Source organism: Acipenser ruthenus, chromosome 6 (assembly GCF_902713425.1).
Source record: "Acipenser ruthenus chromosome 6, fAciRut3.2 maternal haplotype, whole genome shotgun sequence".
Lineage (NCBI taxonomy): Eukaryota > Metazoa > Chordata > Actinopteri > Acipenseriformes > Acipenseridae > Acipenser > Acipenser ruthenus.
Window position 1 is genome coordinate 23179931 of NC_081194.1, and position 23466 is coordinate 23203396.

The window sequence follows — 23466 nt, forward strand, 5'->3', positions numbered from 1 at the left end:
GACTACCGTGACATGGTAGTGCAAGGATAGTGCATTAGCTGAGGATCCAGTAGCGTGGTGCATAGATAGGTATTACCAAAATATGCAAGGAAATAAATACAATTACATTTTCTGTCAGAAATATCCAGAAGTGGGTCTCAAAAGTGCAAATGTAATCGAGAGCAAGACTCCTTATTGTCCAAATCAATAGCAGCATCACGTTATTATAATACTGTAGCACTGGCATAGCAGCAGCCAGAACGGCTGACTGACTGTCGACAACTGAGGTGATTGTTAATGGATTACATTGGGCCACAAGGATTACAGGATCAAATCCTGTTTATGGGAGACCATGAACATGTTGCATTTATCAGCAGCACCCTGCCTTGAGGTGTTACAGTGCCCAGTATTGAAAGCGGCAGGCCTCAGATGACATGGAATGCTGCAGAGCTATCTGCTTAATGATTCTGAAGAACCCATACTGTAACAGATAACAAGTATGGCTTACTGCTTTATTTCCTTTATAGGGACAATGGAGTGACGACTTGTTCCCAGATACAAACCATTAATACAAATATATATGCACTTCTCTTTATCTGCAGTGATCAAGAAAGAGCACTGGTTCAGTAAAGAAAAAGAACAAAGGAAAGCTTTAATTATTTCTGTTGATGAGCAACGTTTGTTTTAAGTAAATGTCCCACAGTGAATGCTAATCAGATGTTTTCCATATACATATTGGCAACAAGGCAGTCAACTGCTCAATATTTGCTGGCTGCAAAAAAATCAATATTTAATCAGACGATCAGAGCCCCCCCAGGGAGTGGGCCACAGTTTATTTATTTTTCTTTGTGTGCATAAATATTTACAGAGTTGGCTTTACTTCTAATATGTATACTGTATACCGCTGTAATTTATAAGGCAGAAGAACACCAAAAAATCCATCTGTAATTCAACATAGCTTACAAAAGTTGTGTTCTTTGAATTCTGCAGCATTACCTTCTAATGGTTTCCAAATCACTAGCCAATGCTCCTCCAATACTGGAACTTGTGGTAAAGTCAATCTAGGTCACAAGCCACAGCATGTTTATATTGGAGTTTCTATGAAATTCACCAGGGGTCCTGCACTCAATTCCTGTATGGATCAGAAGCACATCCATATTAATGAAAAGATAAAGAGGTAGAAATAATCGCTATTATTATTATTATTATTATTATTTATTTCTTAGCCGACGCCCTTATCCAGGGCGACTTACAATTGTTACAAGATATCACATTATTTTTACATACAATTACCCATTTATACAGTTGGGTTTTTACTGGAGCAGTCTAGGTAAAGTACCTTGCTCAAGGGTACAGCAGCAGTGTCCCCCAGCTGGGATTGAACCCACGGCCCTCCAGTCAAGAGTCCAGAGCCCTAATCACTACCCCACACTGCAAAGAGATTACAAAAAATACAAAGCCAACATAATTGCTGGCTACTAGTTTTATATCTGACTACTCACTGTGGTGATTTGGGATATCATGCTCTGCATAATTCCAACCTGTGCGATTTTGCTTTGGTGTAGCAGGGACTTTACCACTGCCTGCATCTCTGCCTTTTATTGAATGTGAAACAAAAAGAAAGATCTGCCTTGAGGAGCTGTTGAGTGCAACATGCCATCAGCTGGAGAGGAAAATGTCATTTCAGGCAGCATTTGATTTGCAATAGCAACTTGGCCTTCCTCCAATTTGCATCTCATTTCCTTTATAGTAATTAGATTACAATCCATGTTGGAAACTTGATGTTGGTAACTTCCTTGGTGAAACCCTAATTGGTCTGTCTAAGGCTTTTTATTATGTCCTGATATTGTTAAATCCCCAGAATGTCATTGAGTCTGTGAAATCCTGGACTCGCACCTGTCAAAATGGAAGAAGCCAGTTTAATAATGTCTGCTCAGAACAGCAGCAATGCCCATTAATACTGGAATCCCTCAGGCTTTTGGCCTGGGTCCTAGTCGTCTTCCTGTCTTCGTTAATATCCTGGACGACTTCTATTTCTCATCCAGTTTATTAAACAATATACGCAGACACCCCAACCCCCGACAAATAACCTAGCCGTGTTGTGTAAGCATTTTAGTTTTCCTCAAGAAAATAAAGAATTCTCATTGTTTTAAAATTCTGCACATAAAATGAATGAAACACACCGACACAGTGAGGATATGATCCTTGTTTTTTGTTTTATCTTGTGCATTGTATCCTTTTGGACAGCCTTTTTTGAATGAGGCCCCTCAAGTATAACCTATTTTTAAATATTTTTGAAAAAACAAATAAAATTGGTTCATTGTACAGTAGTAATATATTCTTAAATAAATCTCTATGTGTTTAATACCTGATATAATTTCTTTCGGCAGGGTTTTATTTTTGAGGTTAACATATTTACGTTAAGATATATTTTAGAATTGATGAGGCGAATTAACTTCAAGGCTGCGCTTTATGTCAAAAAGACAAATGAGGTCTGAGTTAGAATCTAATTAGCAAATGTTGCTGTTACGCTCATCTAGTTAAATGAATTGGATGATCACAAAAAATTGACGCGCTATGCCTGGAATTTGGCTAACAAATTGCCAATGAGATTTCCTCTGTGTCTGTCTCAAGTGCACTTATTAAAAATACAGACCACAGATACGTGCACACAGACACATACACAGAAAGATGTATCTTTCTCTGTCAATGACAATAATCAGTCATCACATTTCCCTTGAAATCCAAAAACAAGTGGAATATAATATGTTCTATAAAATGTGTCATCCACAAAATAGCTCCTGTGTGAATAATTCATCTCTAATTTTAATTTGTCTGTTCAATTTCTCTACAACGGCAGATTAAGTTTACTAATGGCTTGCTGGTGACTGCCCCATCTACAGTACCATACATCTCCTGGACCAAGTGCAATCACTAGACTGTATCAGGGTAGTTTTTCATAATGAGTTTTACACAAACTCCCCCCAGAGGGAGCCGGTCTCTTCCAGAGTATTTTAATTTTAAAGTTCTTCTCTATCTAGACATCTATCAAAGTCAATACTTCCCAGACAGAAGGTACATTTTACCACTGTTCTGTTTGGAACGGTCCTAATAAAGAGATATTTTATTAGACTTTACAAGCAAGCAACTGTGCATCTGCACTAAACAAATTCTAAAGAGCTTTTGACAATTTGAAATATCTACCTCAATTTCACCACCTCATTTTAAGTGTCTTGCCTTTCATGAGTTATACTGCATGGCTTAATTTCTCAAAAAGAGATCTAACATTAAAATCGGTCTGTTTTAATGCTTCATTGCTAACAGTTTAGCTAACATATGCTAACAAAAGCATCCCTTTACCAGAATACTTGTGTGATGATTTCATGATTATATTTTAGTGTCTGTTATCCTTTACTGGTTATTTAATTTAAACATAATGGAGTTATTTTTATAGTTAAAGTATAATGGCCAAACACATTTGACTTACAATATTATGCTTTCAACCCTGACCTTGATCACTGCACAAGAAGGACAATAAAACACTTTCTAGGGCATCTTGACAGCAAAGATTGATACTGCCCGCTGCAAACTCTTTTACTGCTTCACACATTCATACAATGCATGCACATTGATTGAAGTTCCTGTCAGTGCAAACTTTAAAATGGAATGAAAATGTCTTGTTTGCCCATTGTAAATGGAGAACTGGGGGGAAATCCCCTTTTCTTGTGATATCCTTGAATGTAATGGATTATGAATTTGTTCACACCAGTTGGTCAGTGTTGCTTTAGTGTGGAATTGCTGGTCCACTTCGAGGTGGTGTTACTCCAGCAGGATGTTCACACACCATTAGCATCTGTCTGGAAGGTGGGAAGAGGAAATGGTGTGAAAGTCATGATGTGTTCCCAATCCTCCCTTTGTCATTGAAGTTCACACCTCATTTAGGAAACCATCCTATCAGCCATTACTAGAAGGGATTACAGATTTAACAATATAATAACATCACAGGAGCTTGAACAAGAGGCATCCAAAGGCACAAAGAAGCCAATCTTTGGTGAGATGACACATACTTATATTGCATTATGTTTTTCGCAGCTTGTAACCCAGTTTTTTAAAATTAATTTTAGAGTAACCTTGGGGACTGCAAGCTTTAGTTCATAATCAAAGAAACCAATTGGCACTGTGGACAGTGTGAACTGAAGATACATTGAGGTATAAAATTCAAAGTAAGGTCTTCAGAGACTTGATCACTCTCTTTCATTTTTAGAACTGCACTTTATTGTAGTTTTTAAAGGAGTAACATCATTTTGTTTATTAAAAAACATTATTTAATTAATGTCACTTAATGGGCAGCAGTGTGGAGTAGTGGTTAGGGCTCTGGACTCTTGACTGGAGGGTTGTGGGTTCAATCCCTGGTTGGGGACACTGTTGCTGTACCCTTGAGCAAGGTACTTTACCTAGATTGCTCAAGTAAAAATCCAACTGTATAAATGGGTAATTTGTATGTAAAAAAAATAAATAAATAAATAATAATGTAATATCTTGTAACAATTGTAAGTCGCCCTGGATAAGGGCGTCTGCTAAGAAATAAATAATAATAATAATAATAATAATAATATCTATATATATATATATATATATATATATATATATATATATATATATATATATATATATATATATATATATATATATATATATTTTTTTTTTTTTTTTTTCAAATGCACATTAATTTGATCAGAAGGGACTTTTGTCTTTTAATTACAGACCCAACATTGTAGAAATCTGCACATATCAACCCTGTATTGTTAGTTGTAACCCCACTCCATAGGTCAAGCAGTACAGTCTTCACAAGAACAGAGAGGCAATTTACACCCTACTTTTCAGAAGACTAGGCCAGCTGTAAGCGCCTGCACCGTCCCCCTCCCAACAAGTCTCCCTAAGCCAATTTTTCAGGCAGACAATTCCAGCTGTCAGCCTGTCACAAGTTCAGTTTTTTTTCCCTTTCGTTTAAAGAGAAGGAGCGCTCTCGCTGTACAAAGGCAGGCTTTTCATCTGCGTGGCTCCTCCGCCCGCTCTCAGCACCCTTCTTTACTTTGCCATATGCCCAGCTGTAATACTGAAATCTGATGTAATGCAGCTTTGGGTTGAGACAGCTGCTTTGTTTGTGAGCGCTGACAGCCCATACTAGCCAATTGGCTAGAAGCTGCGTTTCTATCCAAGAATCAGCCGTCGCTTAGCCTTGACACAGTGAGGTTTGTTTTGTTTCAAGAGCTTTATTAACAAGCTCAGAGGTGTAAAACAGGCCATGGGTTTATTGTGATTTTGTAATCCCCAATCCAATGCATTTTGTGTTTGTTTTGCAATATAATAACCAATTAGATTAATCATCCCATTCTTATGGTTGCCCAAAGGGAGTAGCAATGGAATGGGTATGTACAAAACATCTATGAGTATTTTTAAATTACTTTGATGCTATTTTAGCAATATATTTGCATACTCAGTAGGATAAATCCCACCCCTTTGTTGATTATTCACCACATTGAAATTAATTAAAGCTGTGCATTGGTGTCACTAATTCTGGCTTGATTTTAAATTGGAACCACATAAAATATGTTTTTTGTTTGTTTGTTTTTTTGTTTTGTTACTAAAGCACGAATATTGGTTCGTTATAACTACGGTCTCAAAACCCAAGTGACTTAGGGGAGGAAGTTAGAAACCCTGACAGTTTTTCAGGGAGAAAGAGAAAGACGAAGCATAGGGTTCAGTTTCTTGGACATTCACAATTTGCACACAAAGCTACAAACATTTAAAAACTCTGTCCTTGGAAAGGGGTATTTCAGCACATCTCACTTGCATACTGAAATGATGACTAATACTGACTTGAATTTAGCCATCACAGTTCAGTAAGGATTGTGGAGTGTAAAAGGCAACTCTGCAGACATTTGGGTTGAGGTTAGGGAGCAGCTTCTCAATACTGAGGTTTATTATAGCTTTCTTTGAAAGCACTCAACATTCCAACTTATCCTCTGCCAACCCCCACATTGCTCAGTGTTGAAATGTTGAGACCCTGTTTCAATAACGTAGTAAATAAATAAATTCATACATTCAATAAACTTATTGCATGTGTTTCTTTATTTTCCTTTGTCAGTTAATTGGTTAATACATTATAAATCCCCTAGTATGGCTTTGGTTCATTGTGGGTACCATTGCATTATTTGTACAATAAACCTGCTGAATTGCAGGAAAGCATATGTAAAAAAAAAAAACAGACTACATGATGTTTAGCTCTACCATCTGGTCTGAAGCTTTGTTTTGTTTGATTTGTGATTGCCTTAATCCTTTTCTTAGCATGCTCAACACTGTCACTGAATAAATGTAACCTTGACTGACTGACTATTTTTGGCTTAGAGTTAGTAGCGTTATACGTCTCCACGTGTGGCTACAACTGTTTAAATATTGTACCTGTAATTTTTCTTTTCATTGTAAACATCCTGACAACTTTTTACACTAATAACTAATAACTTTAAAGTCTGTTTTCAAAGCTTTTTTTCAAATTGCTGCAGGAATATAACAAGTGCTGTAGCTTTTCTGTTCCGTACCACATCATGGATTGTTATTGCTGTGTTACTTGTTTGACAATGTGGGAATAATCCTTACACTATCAGTGCACTACAGCGGCCATTTTGAAAAGAGCTTTGAAACAGAATTTAAAGTTATAAGTATAAAAAGTTGTCATAATGTTAATAACAAAAAGAGAAATTACAGGTACATTATTTAAACAGTTGTAGAAACATGTGGGGACGTGTGACAGTATATTTTTCTGAACCCCGCTACTTACTCTTTAAGAACGAGTTACTGTATAGTACAAAATGAATAGACAGTACATTGCCTTTAGTAATACATGACATAATGAAAATTAACTAAAACATTATGGCTGCTCCCTGAGTGATAATAGCTTTTTTCAAAAAATTATATATGAACAGCATAGAATGCAGTTTTATTTAAATGTAGGTCACTCACTTCTGTCCAGCAGCAGAAATCTATCAGTGTAGTAGCATCTTAGGAAGCTTCAGCATTGCAAGGAATGCAATTATGTACTGTAACTTCCAGATTGCTTTTTCTGTTGTGGAATAAATAAAAAGAAGTAGGAGACTGTTTGGTGAACTATGAGGATTTCTGTTGACATTGACCTTTTCACAGTCAAATGGTAAATGGAGTTACATTTCCTTAATGAGAATAACCCCATTGCTGATGCCTTGTGTTTTGTGTGTCTCCTGCCTCCCAGAATGTGACAAGCTGAGGAATGATGGATTCCGCAGTTCACAGTACTACTCTCAGGGCCCCACCTTCTCCTCATCCAACCTGTCTGACGGCAGCCTGCCAGAGCATGACGACCGTGATAGAAAGGTAACTCGCAGACGCATTGCACCAACCTTTAAAACCAGATCTATACAGGATTGATTATGGATTACTTTTACACTTATCCTTAGTCCCAAATATAATCTGCGTTCACTGTCATTTTTTTAAATGGTTTTTATTTATAAATTTAGTTGTTGTCAATGTTTTTTACCCCGGTTTTCTCCCCATTTTGGAATGCCCAATTATTATTTGTATCCCGGTTCACCGCTGCAACCCCCTGGCAACTCGGGTAACAGAGGCTGGAACACACGTCCTCCGAAATGTGCTCCTGCCAATCAGTCATTTTTCTCACTGCGGATCCACAGCAAGGCCAACAGACCTATAGTGCTGGAGGACAACACAGATCTGGTGGCTCCACTGCAGAACCGCAGGCGCCCTTTCGGCCACAGGGGTCGCTGGTGCACGGTGAACCGTGGATTCCCCTGCCGACCTAAGCCCTCCTTACCCGGGCGGCACTCGGCCAATTGTGTGCCGCCCCCTAGGAACATTCACTGTCATTTGACACAGCTGTAAACAATTTCACAAAATCAAAGATATTCATATAGTTGCGGACTCTGTATATAGGTAATAATGTATGTGATACAGTTGCTGAATAACCCCTACCAATTCAGTAAACGACCAAGACATTTTATTTAGCACAGTTATTATTTGTTATTGTGGGTTATCAAAAAACCTGTATTGAAATAGCTTTACTCACAATATTATGAAGTCCTAGTTAAAGACTAGGTTTTAACTTCCTTTGCTTTACTGTCCTCTAGAGTTAACCATTTGAATTGCATAGCTTGATGGGCATCAGTGGGATATGTTCTATATTGTAAAACATTGTTAACAATCTTTTTAACTAGAGTGAAGATGTTTTTACATAGTTTTGTTATGTTTAAAGATTTACAATAATAACAACTTGAATATTTTTTTAACTTGAATTTTGCCCTTGTGGAACTGGTTTTGACAACTAAAGCATTCCAAGATATAAAAAAATAAATAAAATAAAATAAAATACAAAACAAAAAATGACGATACTTACTAGCTGTACCTGTTTGCATGTGACAATGTGGGTTTCTGCTTCCAGAAGCTAACCACAGTGTGCTGTTATGAACTACATGTTGTTGGTTTGTTTCACTGTCCTGTTTTTGTGTTTTGTTCTTTTTTCTCTCTTATTTAGCAGTCTAATCTATTAGACTGTCTCAGCCAGTCTTGCCTTAATGCCTGTTGTCATTTGACTCCCAGGAAACACAAGGTACCTGGCCTGACCATGGCTGCCCTCCCCCTCCCCCCTCCCCCCCATTTTGTGCTTGATGCAGCTGTACCTTGAGAATCTACGTGGTTGTGCACCCCAGTGCTTCCTTCATCTCTGTGCTTGAATACCTCCAATACACCCAGTTACGGTTTACTAGGTGCTGTGTACTTGTGTGGAAATGCTTTGCTAAGTTTTATGTGGTAGTACCCAAATTCTTTTAGAAAACATCTAGAATGGAGTAAATCCTTTCCTAAAGACTTAAATACTTCTACATAAAATAACAGGCTTTGTAACTCTGGCATAGCGAGGCTATTGTTTAGCATTACAAATTACCATACTTTTAAACCTAATTACTAAAGTAGTTTAGTAAGTAACTCCATTCTTACAGCACTCTACTCATAATCCATGGCACAAACATGCACATTATTAAGAACACTACCTAAACTATGAATGGCCTTTTTAAGTACAGCAAGAGCATGCCATTTGCTTTGTCACTGCAGCTTGGCAATATTGTTTTTTTGCTTTTCGGGTTTTATCTGTCTGTCTGCTTGTTGAACACAATTATCTGTTTATATCCCTTACCAGTGTATACATTGGAAATATATGTTTATTTTAACACAACGTATCTACACATTGTACAGTTTATACTTGTCTATATTGATAGGTTTTCTTCTGAGGATTATCAGGTTTTTTTTTGTCATGAAAACCCTGGGGAACTAGCTAAAATTACAGGAGATAAATTGCTTCTGACACTCAATACAACACTACAGCTTTACCAGACAGTGGAGCTCTGTGCCTGTAGACAAACATAAACTTGTGAACAGACCTAAACAGAGGGACATAAGTGTCCATTTAACGACTACTAAATAATTGTAATTCATGTAATGCTATTGTGAGTAATTAACTAAAGAAGCTATTCTTGTTTTATTTTTGGTTTATTTAATTGTTTTCTATTTAATTACTCTTGTCAGCCCTGTAAGCTTTTTCAGCATGCTGTATGTTTGTTTATAATGCCTACATTGAAGTAGTAATGACAGATCCTTGATCTGTATAACACTAAGGATCATATGCAGTTGTCCGTTGCTGTTTAAGAGCATGCAATTTACAGTATGGCATAATCATTATTGGTATGAATGTTATTGGTGAATTATGATGATAAGCATTCTGTCAAAATATATAAAAATGCAGATTTCCACAACTTGAGAGACCTAAAATAATAAATACCCCCCTACACAACCCTGTGTATCACAGGCATGTAATTGTGCAGTTTTCAGTTTAATGAGCATGGACATATTTTAGACGAGGCAAGCTATGCTTTTTTTCTGCTGTCACTGAGATACAGTAAGAGATTCGTTGACAGTTGTACAGTAATAACAGCTCCATTTGTGAAATGACTGTATCCCTTACCCTGGATCACTGAGTATGTGAACAATGTCTCCTGAAAACAGCGATGCTATAGAACAGATTGTTTGCCCTGTCACGGTTACCCAATCCCTGGTGTCCGCTCTTTAACAGCTGAGTTCCTCAGCATTGTGCACTGCGGCCCTGACAGTAATGCAATCTGACAAGACCCTCAAGTTCAAAGGAAAGTAGGTTAGTGGGCCTCAATGGCATCAGCTTTGAGAACACAAAACCACAGGCTTTTTTTTCACGTTGTCGTCTGTATACCCTAATAAGTAATGACGAGGAGCCACAGTCCCGTATCGCAGATAAAAATGACTTTGATAATCCAGCATTGCTACCACAACAGGTTTACAAATCTGTAGGCAGCGCTCTCTGTTTTATTTAAACTTCTCCAATGCAATATTCAGTAATACTGCTTGGGTTTATGATTTGTATTTGTTAGCGGTTCAATTGACAGATTTAAGTTTAAGATTCAATTTATATTTGTGGCTGTTTTAAATGATCCTTTCTATAAGTATTAATAAGCTTATTTTGCAAAGAATATGATGTTTATAAAATGTCATTGCTGTGCTGTAACAGGAGACCTTGAAGTTTCTTAGGCAGCTTTTGTAAAATGAGTTGTGTGCTAGACTGTTACATGGTCTTTGATTAAAAATCCCAAAGCGATACTATAAATAGCTGGATAATTAATGTGTTTCTGTTTTATCTTTAACAAGATGCATTTGGTACTTTGACAGGCGTATAGATGGTGTGTAGCCTCGTTCAAAATTAGTTAAAGCACAAATTCCTAGCTTTGCGTTTTGTTGTTTGGTGCAGTTAATACAGTATCTCAGTGTTTACTAATTCTTAATCTACATAATGTTGTGGTAAACTAGCACGCTCCTCTGTGAACTGGTTAGCTCTCCATGTTTTGTTTACATGACGTCTTGATTTAAGGTTGAGTAGCCTTTTATAACAACCAACAATGTTATTAAAGTTAAATTAGTAGAATTATGTATAATTAATTATATAACATGAATTAAAAAATAATAGTCCACATGATAATATGATAACGGTTACTAATCAGATATAAAAACCTATTGCATGGTCAAGGTTAAATTCATTTATCTTATTTAATATGCAGTAACCTGATTTTTGAATTTGAATTTGAAATGCTGTAAATTGTTCAAGGTTAAATTAGGTTAAATTAATTGTATAAAAATGAAAGTAAAATATGGTTACAAGATTCATGTTAATAGTCCCTATGGTGAGATATGTTTGTGTGAGTTATTACGATTAGAAAGGGCTGTGTAATTACAAGTTTGAGTTCAATCTTAAGATAAAATAGCCAGGTGTGTTAAAAGTTAATTACAGAATGAATTTAAAAATGGTAAACCATTATACACAAACTGTAAATGGACATCAAATAAATTCAATTTGACATCTTAAGTGCAAGATTTAATACTATTAATGTTTAACAAATGTTCACATAATAAAGAATGGCAGTACATTTAATGTCAAACTGAAAGCCTTCCTTCTCTTCCCTGGCGTTAAAATCCCTAATTTGCTTCTGAAGTCCACAGTGTTATCGACTGAGGATGAGAAGCTAATGTATTCCATGAGGCCCAACACCCTGGTACTTGGTGACGTTTCTGATATTGACATCCAGACCAACTGGACCAAGTCCCTCCCTCTGCCGACCCCTGAGGAGAAGATGCGTCAGCAGGCCCAAGCTGTGCAGTCTGATGTCGTTCCCATCAATGTAACAGGTAGGCTTCTGGACCTTGGCAGGGCACTACCTATTGAAATACATTCACTCTGCCAGCTGACCTGAGTTAAGTAATATAAATATGTGTTTGTTCCACATAACTGGAAGCACATTGGTCTCTGAACCTAGAGACCAGGACTCAAACCTCCTCAGATTATGTTAAAGATGCAGGTTTTCCTTCCCAGCAGTTCCTTACAGTGATTGCCAATGATAGACAAGCCCTGGTTGCAACAGGACCTGGATAAGGGCCTCATTAGGCCAGGGGAAGAACCTCTTTTAAAATGGCGGGAGTATATTGTACAGTGTTTCAAACTCTATTCAGTTGAACAATATAAGGCCTGTGTCACTGCTCTACAAATGAAGCACAGCTCTTTAGGCATAGCAGACAGTGAGTTGTTTTCTGAATCTCAAACAGGGTTTGTTGGTTAATTGCTACCTCTTCTATTATGCTGATGTACCTTCTCAGCAGTTCTTTACACTACACCAGAAATATCAAGAGTAGGTGGTGCAGTGAGTTAATGCACCAACCTATTACTTCTGGAGACCTGGGTTTAGAATCTGACACTCGTGACAAACGAAGTAGACTTAACTGAGCCCTCAGAAATCCACCATTCTGAAAAAGAAAGTACAAGGATTGAATGGACTGTTACTCGCAGGGGAATATGAGGAAACCTATATTGACCTTTTTTATATATATATCTCTCACTTCAGCATCATTTCATTATGGTGTGTTTTTTTTTTTGCATTTGTAATACTTTAAGTTTTTATATCCATTTTATATTGACAAGGTTGTGCTTCAGTACAGCTTGAGAAGCTCACGTTAACACACCATTACTAACCCCCATGTCAGTTGAAACGGGTACAAAATTATATTTGCAGGTCTTTAGGAGCAACTACTCAAAGGTCAAGGGCTCTAATTTTATGTAATAATTATGTTAACATTGTACAATTACCTCTAATTTCTAAAAGGTGAACTGAAATTAAGTTTCAGAAATCAAACTAAAAGTTTTAACAGGTGATATCATGCCAGCCTGGGATTTAAATGTATTCATATAGTTTTAAAGCTGTGATATTGTGCACACAAATTTATAAAAATAAGTCTAACAAATCGCTTTGATGGAGAATTTAACCAAGCATGTTGGTAATTGTTCTGTTGTTATTGTGAGCTTTGTATTTGATTTTATAAACATATTCACGTAGCACGCATGTACGTACGGTTTGCCTAACCCACCTCACACCATGTTTACACCGATAATTGAAATTTCCAATGAGAATAAACTGCTGTTTGCTTTTTATTACAAAGATCACGGTAACAATTGTTTGCTCAACTGCCCTTAACCTTTGAATGGTGGCTCTCTGTCCTGTCATCAATGCATTCAGTCACTTATCCTCTGAGCTTGAACACATTCTTCACTTTAAAATGTTCAGCTGTAATTGTGCACTAACAGACCATGTCAATATACAGTTTGGGCATATTTTGTATTTGTCATCACTGCATTTAGTTTGAAGGAATGCATGAAATCTGCATGCTTGTCATTAACCACTGGTTTGCTTGCTGTGCTACTTTACATCAGGGAAGACTTTTGACCGCCAGGCCAGCATCCGGCGGTCCTTAGTTAACTCTGACACTGTGGTAAGATGTCCGAAGAAAGTCAAAAGGAGAAAGACAATTACAGGGGTTCCAGACAACATCCAGAAGGAACTAGGTATGGCTCATCAGTACTGTATTCTATCTCTCCACCTTCATTAGCCTCCTATACTTAACTAATTCCATTTATCAACCCTCATACAAATACAGTCTGATAGCCTCTACAGGGGGTTGCAATAAAGCAGAGTCCAATTCTTCTGGTCTTACACAAGGTTTGTATTGATGATATATACCACTCAAAGTTTATTGGTCAAGGGAATGTTTAATTTAGTTCATATTTGATGAGACGTTAATGGGCGGGAAAAGTCAGATTCAACATTTCATTCAAAAGTTATATATTTTTTTATAACAACCCTGTATGTTGAGAAATGAATAAAAAAACATCTTCATAGGTGAAAGAGTGGGGAATAGATATATGTCAGCTATACTCAATAACTTGCATTATACCATACAACAGCATATACTGTACAATATCCCATTGTTTTTTTACTATTTTAAAATAAGTCAGATGTGATGAAAAGCAATCCATAGATATGCCTTGTTTGACACAGGGACGGTAAAATATGTTTTTAAATTGTGTTATGTACAGTACTGTGCAAAAGTTTTAGGCAGGTGTGAAAAAATGCTGTAAAGTAAGAATGCTTTCAAAAATAGACATGTTAATAGTTTATGTTTATCAATTAACAAAATGCAAAGTGAACAGAAGAAAAATCTACACCAAATCAATATTTGGTGTGACCACCCTTTGCCTTCAAAACAGCATCAATTCTTCTAGGTACACTTGCACACAGTTTTTGAAGGAACTCGGCAGGTAGGTTGGCCCAAACATCTTGGAGAACTAACCACAGTTCTTCTGTGGATTTAGGCAGCCTCAGTTGCTTCTCTCTCTTCATGTAATCCCAGACAGACTCGATGATGTTGAGATCAGGGCTCTGTGGGGGCCATACCATCACTTCCAGGACTCCTTGTTCTTCTTTACGCTGAAGATAGTTCTTAATGACTTTCGCTGTATGTTTTGGGGTCGTTGTCATGCTGCAGAATAAATTTGGGGCCAATCAGATGCCTCCCTGATGGTATTGCATGATGGATAAGTATCTGCCTGTACTTCTCAGCATTGAGGAGACCATTAATTCTGACCAAATCCCCAACTCCATTTGCAGAAATGCAGCCCCAAACTTGCAAGGAACCTCCACCATGCTTCACTGTTGCCTGCAGACACTCATTCGTGTACTGCTCTCCAGCCCTTCGGCGAACAAACTGCCTTCTGCTACAGCCAAATATTTCAAATTTTGACTCATCAGTCCAGAGCACCTGCTACCATTATTCTGCACCCCAGTTCCTGTGTTTTCGTGCATAGTTGAGTCGCTTGGCCTTGTTTCCACGTCGGAGGTATGGCTTTTTGGTCGCAAGTCTTCCATGAAGGCCACTTCTGACCAGACTTCTCCGCACAGTAGATGGGTGTACCAGGGTCCCACTGTTTTCTGCCAATTCTGAGCTGATGGCACTGCTGGACATCTTCCGATTGCGAAGGGAAGTAAGCATGATGTGTCTTTCATCTGCTGCAGTAAGTTTCCTTGGCCGACCACTGCGTCTACGGTCCTCAACGTTGCCCGTTTCTTTGTGCTTCTTCAAAAGAGCTTGGACAGCACATCTGGAAGCCCCTGTCTGCCTTGAAATTTCTGCCTGGGAGAGACCTTGCTGATGCAGTATAACTACCTTGTGTCTTGTTGCTGTGCTCAGTCTTGCCATGGTGTATGACTTTTGACAGTAGACTGTCTTCAGCAACCTCACCTTGTTAGCTGAGTTTGGCTGTTCCTCACCCAGTTTTATTCCTCCTATACAGCTGTTTCTGTTTCAGTTAATGATTGTGTTTCAACCTACATATTGAATTGATGATCATTAGCACCAGTTTGGTATAATTGTTTAATCATACACCTGACTATATGCCTACAAAATCCCTGACTTTGTGCAAGTGTACCTAGAAGAATTGATGCTGTTTTGAAGGCAAAGGGTGGTCACACCAAATATGGATTTGATTTAGATTTTTCTTCTGTTCACTCACTTTGCATTTAGTTAATTGATAAATATAATCTATTAACATGTCTATTTTTGAAAGCATTCTTACTTTACAGCATTTTTTCAAACCTGCCTAAAACTTTTGCACAGTACTGTACCTCAGGCAGCTTTTATAGACTAGTTGTTTCCCAGCGAAGAGACAGGGTTGAGTAGGTCAGTGTTGAAATGCCCAATACATTATCATGCACTAATATTGGTAAACAGTATGATCATAATTAGACCACATAGCAATCCAGCTTCATAAGTTATTTGGTCATTATTGTACATTTTTGTCTTTAGCATACTGTTTCAGGCCATCATATCATTTGCATCCTGTGTTTTTTGTTTTGTATTCTAATCCTTGTTAATAAAACATGCATGCCATAGTGTATGTAAAGCCTTGGTTTGCATTTGTAGATCAACTCATACACATATCATATTATTGCATGAATTGAGTCTGGAGTGTGAGTTAGGAGGGAATAGTTCTTCATCAGGGTCAACAACATAGGGGACAACATTCCTAGAAAATGGTACATGTTGTTTTAAAAGCTCTTAGTCAGTATCAGATTCCATTAAAAAATCTCTTGCAGCTGTTCCTCAAGCCCTGCTTGATGAGAGCCCTACACCCACGGGCTGGTACAACTGCGTCATCTTCATGTGTACTTTCCATCAGGAGTAAATAGCGTGATAATTACGATTTGATGGTGTTTGTACAGTTTCTGCCTAACCATTCCATGTTGAACCTTTGTGGGTGGTGTTTTTGTCAGCTGTTCTGTGTCCATAAGTTGAAAATGACTTGTCCTGCTTGACGTGTGCCTTCTTTTTTTTTTTACTGCCCTAGCTCGGGTGAGAAGGAAAGAGTTCTCACATATGTACACAAAGAGCTGCTACAGAACATCATTGTAATGCAAAAAATGGGATTTAAAAAAGATCTAAATATTCAGATATGTAAGAACATTGTCCAATGCCATCAATATGTCAGTTTCTGTTCTCCATACTTGCATAAAGACAAATAACATTTAAATGAATGGAAGTCTTTAAAAAAATGGCACTTCAGTCAATAATTTGTTATGGCTAATCTTTTTTTATTTTTATTTTATCCAATGTACTTATACAAGTAATGTGATGGTCTGTAAAATCACTTTAGTTCAGAAGAAGAAAACATATGCCACAGCTGTTGTTTATTGGCTCTTTGTATGTTTTTCCACGCTAGGCTCAAGTTTTGGTGGCTTTTCCATTTGCTTATCTCTTTGCAGATTTACAGCAGACCAGAAAACTATGCTAATTAGGTTGCCAATAAATCACTGTTTTTTCTATATTGTAAAAGGACTATTTTATATGGGGTTAAATAGAGGGAGTTGAAGATACTTGTACAAATATATTTACTTTTCTGTTTCTCCCTTTTTTATTTCAGTTGGGCATAATGAACTTCGGGGTCACTCAATGTACATCCCAGGTCAATATTCCACTCTAGGTAGGATAGGTAGTGGGCACTCTGCCTTGCAGAGATCAGAGACAAGGGATTTCAGCTGTCAGACAGAAGAAATTAAAATAGTGCAGCCATCAGTGAGAAGAATTCGAGCACAGAAGGGACAAGGTATTGCTGCTCAGATATCCCTGCCCAACTCTTCTTCTGGGAACAGGTCTACAGCCAATGATGCTGCGGGAGTCCCATTTCTTTCGCAAGTTAATGGCGACCTCCGTTTCCATAGCCTGCCAAGATCTGGAGCAAGGGTGTCCTTACAGTCAATGGACAAACCTGACAGGGCTGTATATAAATCTGAAGAGACCTCTTGCAGCACCTTGCCACGGCAGATCAGCAAACTTCAAGTGGATGAAAGCGTGATCCATCTAAGGAGTACACCCGTGACAGGAACACTACAGAGGCCCAAGTCCCAGGAAGTAAGAAGCTTCCAAAGCGATAGAGTGACAAGCCCAGCCTGTGTGGTGTCCCCTCATGCAACTTACTCAACAAGTGTCATACCCAATGCAACACTACCCTCATCGACAGAGGTGATAACCATTCACACATCTCAAAGTTCAAGGAAGTCAAATAACAAGATAAACTCAACATCTACATATGCACCAGCCAGGCCCATCAGTACTGTATCCATGAGCAATGGAATTGGATTGAAAGAAGAACAAAATTCTTCTTTTACCCCTGCAACAACACCGCTTTGCTGTGATTCAGCTGCGTCCTTGAGTATAGGAAATAACACAGAGACAGGATCACAGTGCAGTACTTTGGATGGAAGAAACAGCTGCAGCATGAAGGATGCAAGAAGTGATTCAAGTTACTCGGAAAGCAGTTTCCATAGCAGGAGCACAATCCCTGCTGATCAGTGGATATATGACACACCTGAGAATGTCCTTCCTCATAAGTCTTTGACATCAAGTTGCTCCACGCCAATCAATCACATTTATAGTAGCTTAGAGAGAAGTTCTAGTAAAACTGACACCAGCTCCTTGTATTCCATGGACAATGACGGTTACTACACCTCCATGCATCTCGACTCTGGGCTTAAAGCCAGAAGCCAGTATGGAAGCAGTGGTATGGGGAACTCGAGACACAGTATGTATGAAAGTAGAGACCATCAAAGCCAGGATGACAGGTTGAGCCTAAACAGTGATAAGTCACTGTCACGTACCATTTCTTTGAAGAAGTCAAAGAAACCACCTCTGCCCCCTTCTAGGACCGACTCCTTAAGACGTAAGCCAGGTAAAAAGTCAAACTCCAATGGGCCAGTCTTGAACGAAACACTGATAGCCACCTTGCAGCAATCGCTGCAGCTCAATCTGAAGTGCAAGAGTGGATCGACCCCATCACAGAGCCCCTCCAGTGACTATGATGACCCCTGGGTTTTGCGCTCCCGCAGCCATAGCACAGTCAGTGCCAGCAGCAGCAGCAGCATTTCCACCTCTGGGCCAAACATCTACTCCATTTGCCCTGTCACCCCTTCTCAGAGTGATAGCAGCAGTATCAGATCAGAGTACGCGGATGCCTGGGGATATTACGTGGACTTCCCTGGGGTCCAAGACAATCAACTGAAGTCTGCAAGTGCTGGTGCAGTTCTTGGGGATTATGGCAATGGTGGCAGTCTCCCCAATGGGTCAAGGGCTTTCAACCCGCAACAAGCACCAGGCACATCTGTAAAGACAAAGATGACCACCTCTCCTGATAAGGTGCACAGAGTAACCTCGCCATCCAGCGGGTACTCAAGCCAATCCAATACCCCCACTGCTGGCACTCCAGTGCCAGTCTTCTTGAGGTCTATGTCGCCTGCAGGTGGGAAGTCCAAGCCAAAAGTGCCTGAAAGGAAGTCATCCTTGTTATCATCTGTGTCTGTCTCCTCCTCTTCTACATCCTTGTCATCAAATACTTCTGACACACCAAGGAATCATGCCAACCCCATGAATCCTCCCCCTCCACCACCTCCATTACCTCAACCTGGCATCCCTATGGCTCCTCCTCTCCTTCCTGGCTCTTCCATGGATCCCTCTTTTACCTGTGGCCCACCAAAGGCCCCTCCACCTCCCCCACCACCACTTCCCCCAAGCTCTTCCATGGTAACTCCATCTCCTGTCTTTACAGCAACTCAAATGTTTCCTCCCCCACCTGCACCACCACTCCCTCCAGTACTCCCACAAGTTCCTGCAATGACCTCTCCAACTGCACCCACCACCTCACCTCCACACCCCACTTCTCCTAGCTTCCCCCCTCCTCCACTACTCCCACAAGTTCCTGCAATGACCTCTCCAACTGCACCCATCACCTCACCTCCACACCCCAGTTCTCCCAGCTTCCCTCCTCCTCCACCGGAGGTCCTGTTGGATCCTTCCTTCACAGCTGATGTTACCCACAGTCTGCCTTCTCCACCTCTTTTTCATGTTCATATTCCTGTTACTCCCCCTCCCCCTCCCCCTCCAGCACCTCCTTTACCTGCTGTGGTTCCACCACCGGCTCCACCACTCACCCTGAAAGCCCTAAAAGATGCCATTAAACCTAAAAATCCTCCCAGTATCTGCAACAATCAGCATCCTGCTTCCAATGATAAGGGAAAGAGCCCTACATCTAATCAGCCTGAATCCAGCAAGACAATGATGCCACTCATAACACCTAAAGCCCTTCAGATGGTGCAGTTGAGGTCTGTCAGGAAGTCAGAAATACTAGAATTTGAAAAGACTATCCAAAATCCTCAGGTAAAACATGAACTTATTAATTCCCAAAATCCTTCTTCACCGGAAAAGCCCAAATTGCTGGAACGTCCGTCTTCATTGCAGACTAGTTCCAAGATAAATGATTTGAAGAAACCACCAACACCGGTTAAGAACTTCCAGTTAATTATTGCTAAGGATGCTCAGATCTCTGAGGCAGTATCAGGTCTAGCCACTAGCAATGGCATGTCTGAAAACCCATCAATGCCAAACAAGTTAGATGTCTTCTCAGGGATAACAGATGAGCTTCACCCTTGCCCTCACACAACCTCACCTCAGGAGAACGAAGCATCTCCAACCAAAGGGGGCACCACCACCCCTCCCAAAAAGAAACCCCTTGTCATTTCAAAGAAACCCAACCTAACCCTGATTGTGCCACCTGGGCAGACATTGTCAATCCAAGCAGAGAACCAAGACTTGACCAAGGCACATGCAACAAAGGTCCTAAGCCCTCAGAATGGGATTTCAATTACTACTGGAAACAGTGAGGAAGAGAATGGCCTACTCAAGGTGCTACAGAGTGGAGAGGAGACAGATTCTGGCAACACCACTCCTGTAGCCAAAACCCCTGACTCTCTTTCCAGTGAGAGTACTGCAGATGGAGTTTGGAAGGTTCAGACCTCACTTATCCAGCAGGAGGAACAGACCCTTTCAGACTACAAAAATATTTCAGATGTTGATGGAGACAGCAGCACATCAGGATCCATAAGTTCCAAAGAAGATGAAAATGGTACGTTATTGATATAATTAATACCTAATGTTAATGTACAGAAATTGTCTAAGAGATGAAAGCAGTTTAGGTACAAGCTACAAATAATTTAATCCACTTTCTTTTGTTTCTGTGTTAAGTTAACAAAAAAAGATGGATAAAGTATGCATACAATGTCATATTTTGTGAAGGTATCACAGCTACTGAACAGTTAGTTGTATCACAACCACCTATTCTATACAGAATCAATGCCTTAGAACAAGGGAGACTTGTCAAGTAATGCCTCTTTAAGAGAATGCTATGACAGACAAATTAGTGCTGCAAAGAAATCCACAATCCTACTGGGCAATTGTTTCTATTAAACTACTGAACAGTACCATGTTGAAGGGATGTGTGAAGGTTGAGCATTTCTTACCTTTGCTGCATGCTGGACTGAGCCATTCCACTGAGGCCACTGTACACTAGAAAAAGTTTTCTGTAATGCAATTTTATAGTTGCTATTTATTTTGCTTGTGTCATGACTGGTACTAAAAGTCATGTCTTTAAACAAAAGGGATTCACCAAGAATTGATTTTGCCTCTAGCTGAATGCATCCCTTATTGCAGCACATTTTTTCAGGTGCCCAGGCTAGCCTCTTCGGAAGGATGCGAATATTCAGTTGTCTGCCTGGACTGCATGTGTTGCTGCAGTTACCTGGGACTGTTATGAGAATTGAAGGGAGGGAATGGAATAAAAAATTGGGCAAACATATGGGAGAGTAAAATACTTGGGCCTTTGCCCTTAGTTTATCATTAGTGTGTTTGTTAGTTATATTTACAATACACAAGTCCTATTTTTCGCAGGTGAGGTTTTTGAAGCAAACCCAGCTAACCCATCGCCAGTATCAAGTACTTGTGGAGAAAGTTCTGAAGAGATGGTTACACCAACTAGACCCAGAACTACAGATGATCTGTTTGCAGCTATACACAGGTAACTTAGTTTGTCTTGCTACGTATTCCATCATGTTTTCCAGTCCTAACTGCATGTTTTGAATAACATTCTGTCTACTGTAGCAGCAGTACACCCTAAATAAGACAATATAAAGCCCAGCTACCCAACAAAACCCTGGTCCTTTTCCCTATTTGCATGTTATTCCAGTCACTAAAGTAAACTGCATTATAATTAGGGCTTCTGTTTTTTCGGGTTTTAGTAATTGTATTTTTCGGTGCTTATTTTTAGCTATTTTTGAGGTTTATGTAAATCGTTTTTTTGGGGGCTTTCGTTTTTGATATACTGTATGAAATCAGTGTTTTTGGTTACTTTCCAAAATGCTTGAGCGTTTTTTTGTGTGTGTGTGTCAAAATATGTACAACAATTCGACAGTACTTGCACACTTAAATTGTACCTTCTTTCCTTTGCTGTCTTCCACAACGAAATCCCTGTAGTCACAGGCACATTCTTCTGGGGTTTTTGTGTGTAGGCATTGTTGTACATTTCGCCACAATTCTGTTTTAAATCATCCATATCTTAACTGTAATACATCTTTAAATCCCGCTAACAAGCCTCCATCCTGATTATAATCTTGTTTTAAATCTCGCAAGCGGAGTCTCCAATAGAAATGTAGGAACGTGCTGTCACTCAGTACTTGGGGCGGGTTTAAAGTATTCAGAACTAATCAATGATAGACACAAGTCAGGAAGGCGGGACATTGCCCAGCAGCACTGGGAAATGTATTTATTATTATTTTAGTAGTATTTTTTATTTTTTTTAATGTGGAAACGTCAAAGTCAACGTGAATAGATGAACCATTTCCATAGTTTTTCTGGTGTTTATTGGCTATCCGCCGATAAAAAATTTTTTTGTATCGGGGGTGTTTTATCGGGTTTATTGGTTAAAACCGAAAATCGGAAGCCCTAATTATAATATCCTTAAGTGGTATTATTCAAATGATTGTGTGAAATGATGCATTTACACAAACTACAGTAAATATCATTAGAAGATACAAAAAACATAGTTGGTTTGTTTTGTTGGATATTCTAGTGTGGCAATTCTTAGTGGAGAATGGGTACTGTATGCACTGCATTTTTCCCCTGTACTCTCTTTTACTTCTCCCCATGATTCTGTTTTAAGTGTCATCTTTGTTCCAAATCTTTTTTCTTTGCTTGTTTTTATTCCTCTTCGGGGTTAACTGAAGCGGTGTGGGACACAGGCTGGAAGCTAATGCTTCATGGCAGGCGTGGCTTAGACTGGCAAGTAACCTTGTAATCAGCTGGTCATGTGATCCAATGTATGACTAGTGCAGGATTAGATGTCGCCCATAGCCACTCTAGAAAGGTGAATTATACCACCACTTCTCCCAAGATGAATTATACTGGTAATCCTGTCAAGAAGGCATAATCAATCAGTAGTAACCTAAAGTTGTGAAACCTTGGCACAAAGAAAATACACATTAAGTGTTTTCTGTTTTACTGTATCTGCACCCCCTTTGTGGAAAAAGTGAGGGACTGCAACATAATTATATAATATGAAATATTTATTGTAGCAGTTTTTTTTTTCAATAGTAATAACAATGTTAATATCTTGATAGTGTAATTCAGCTTTGAAGTATTAATTTATAGAAGTTTAAGAGAAAATCCTGATACATCACTGTGTTCTCCTAACCAGGCAGTACCAGTGATTTATTTTCCATGCTTTCAATTATTGGTATTTCTACAAATAATTACATGTCAATTAAAAGGGCTTAAAGCACTTTTTGGGTTCAAGATCATTTAACACATTGTGCTGCGTCAGATTGTGCTTTGTGGATGGCGTGGCCAAAAAGGGGCCGTATAAGAAATAAATTACAATCATTAATTAGTTTGTAAATAATAATTATTTATTTTAGAAAAAAAGGAGCAAATGGATTCTCTTCCAATAGGTGTCCATTATATACATGTTGATTCAAAACTGTAAATAACACAGTTTACCCCCTGATTTTGAATACATTATTAACTGCTGTTTCATGAGTATTTATTTTGTATTCATAATGTAGAAAACCAAACGACTCCTCAAAAATAATGAGGCTAACTGTTTTA

General features: G+C 38.9%; 1 protein-coding gene across 11 annotated transcripts in view; it reads left to right on the forward strand.

The window, feature by feature from the left end:
- Window positions 1-23466, forward strand: part of LOC117411250 (NHS-like protein 1) — a 130205-nt gene that overhangs the window by 104646 nt on the left and 2093 nt on the right. For 6 of the 11 annotated variants that reach the window (XM_059025241.1, XM_059025245.1, XM_059025244.1 and 3 more), the window contains exons 3-8: window positions 7265-7386; window positions 8561-8635; window positions 11595-11787; window positions 13361-13492; window positions 16904-20434; window positions 21256-21382. In XM_059025241.1, coding sequence (XP_058881224.1) covers window positions 7265-7386; window positions 8561-8635; window positions 11595-11787; window positions 13361-13492; window positions 16904-20434; window positions 21256-21382 — 4180 coding nt within the window. Of the gene's footprint in view, window positions 1-7264; window positions 7387-8560; window positions 8636-11594; window positions 11788-13360; window positions 13493-16903; window positions 20435-21255; window positions 21383-22586; window positions 22642-23466 lie in introns of all 11 variants that reach the window. The other 5 variants (XM_059025242.1, XM_034921622.2, XM_059025249.1 and 2 more) reach the window with 3 other exon arrangements.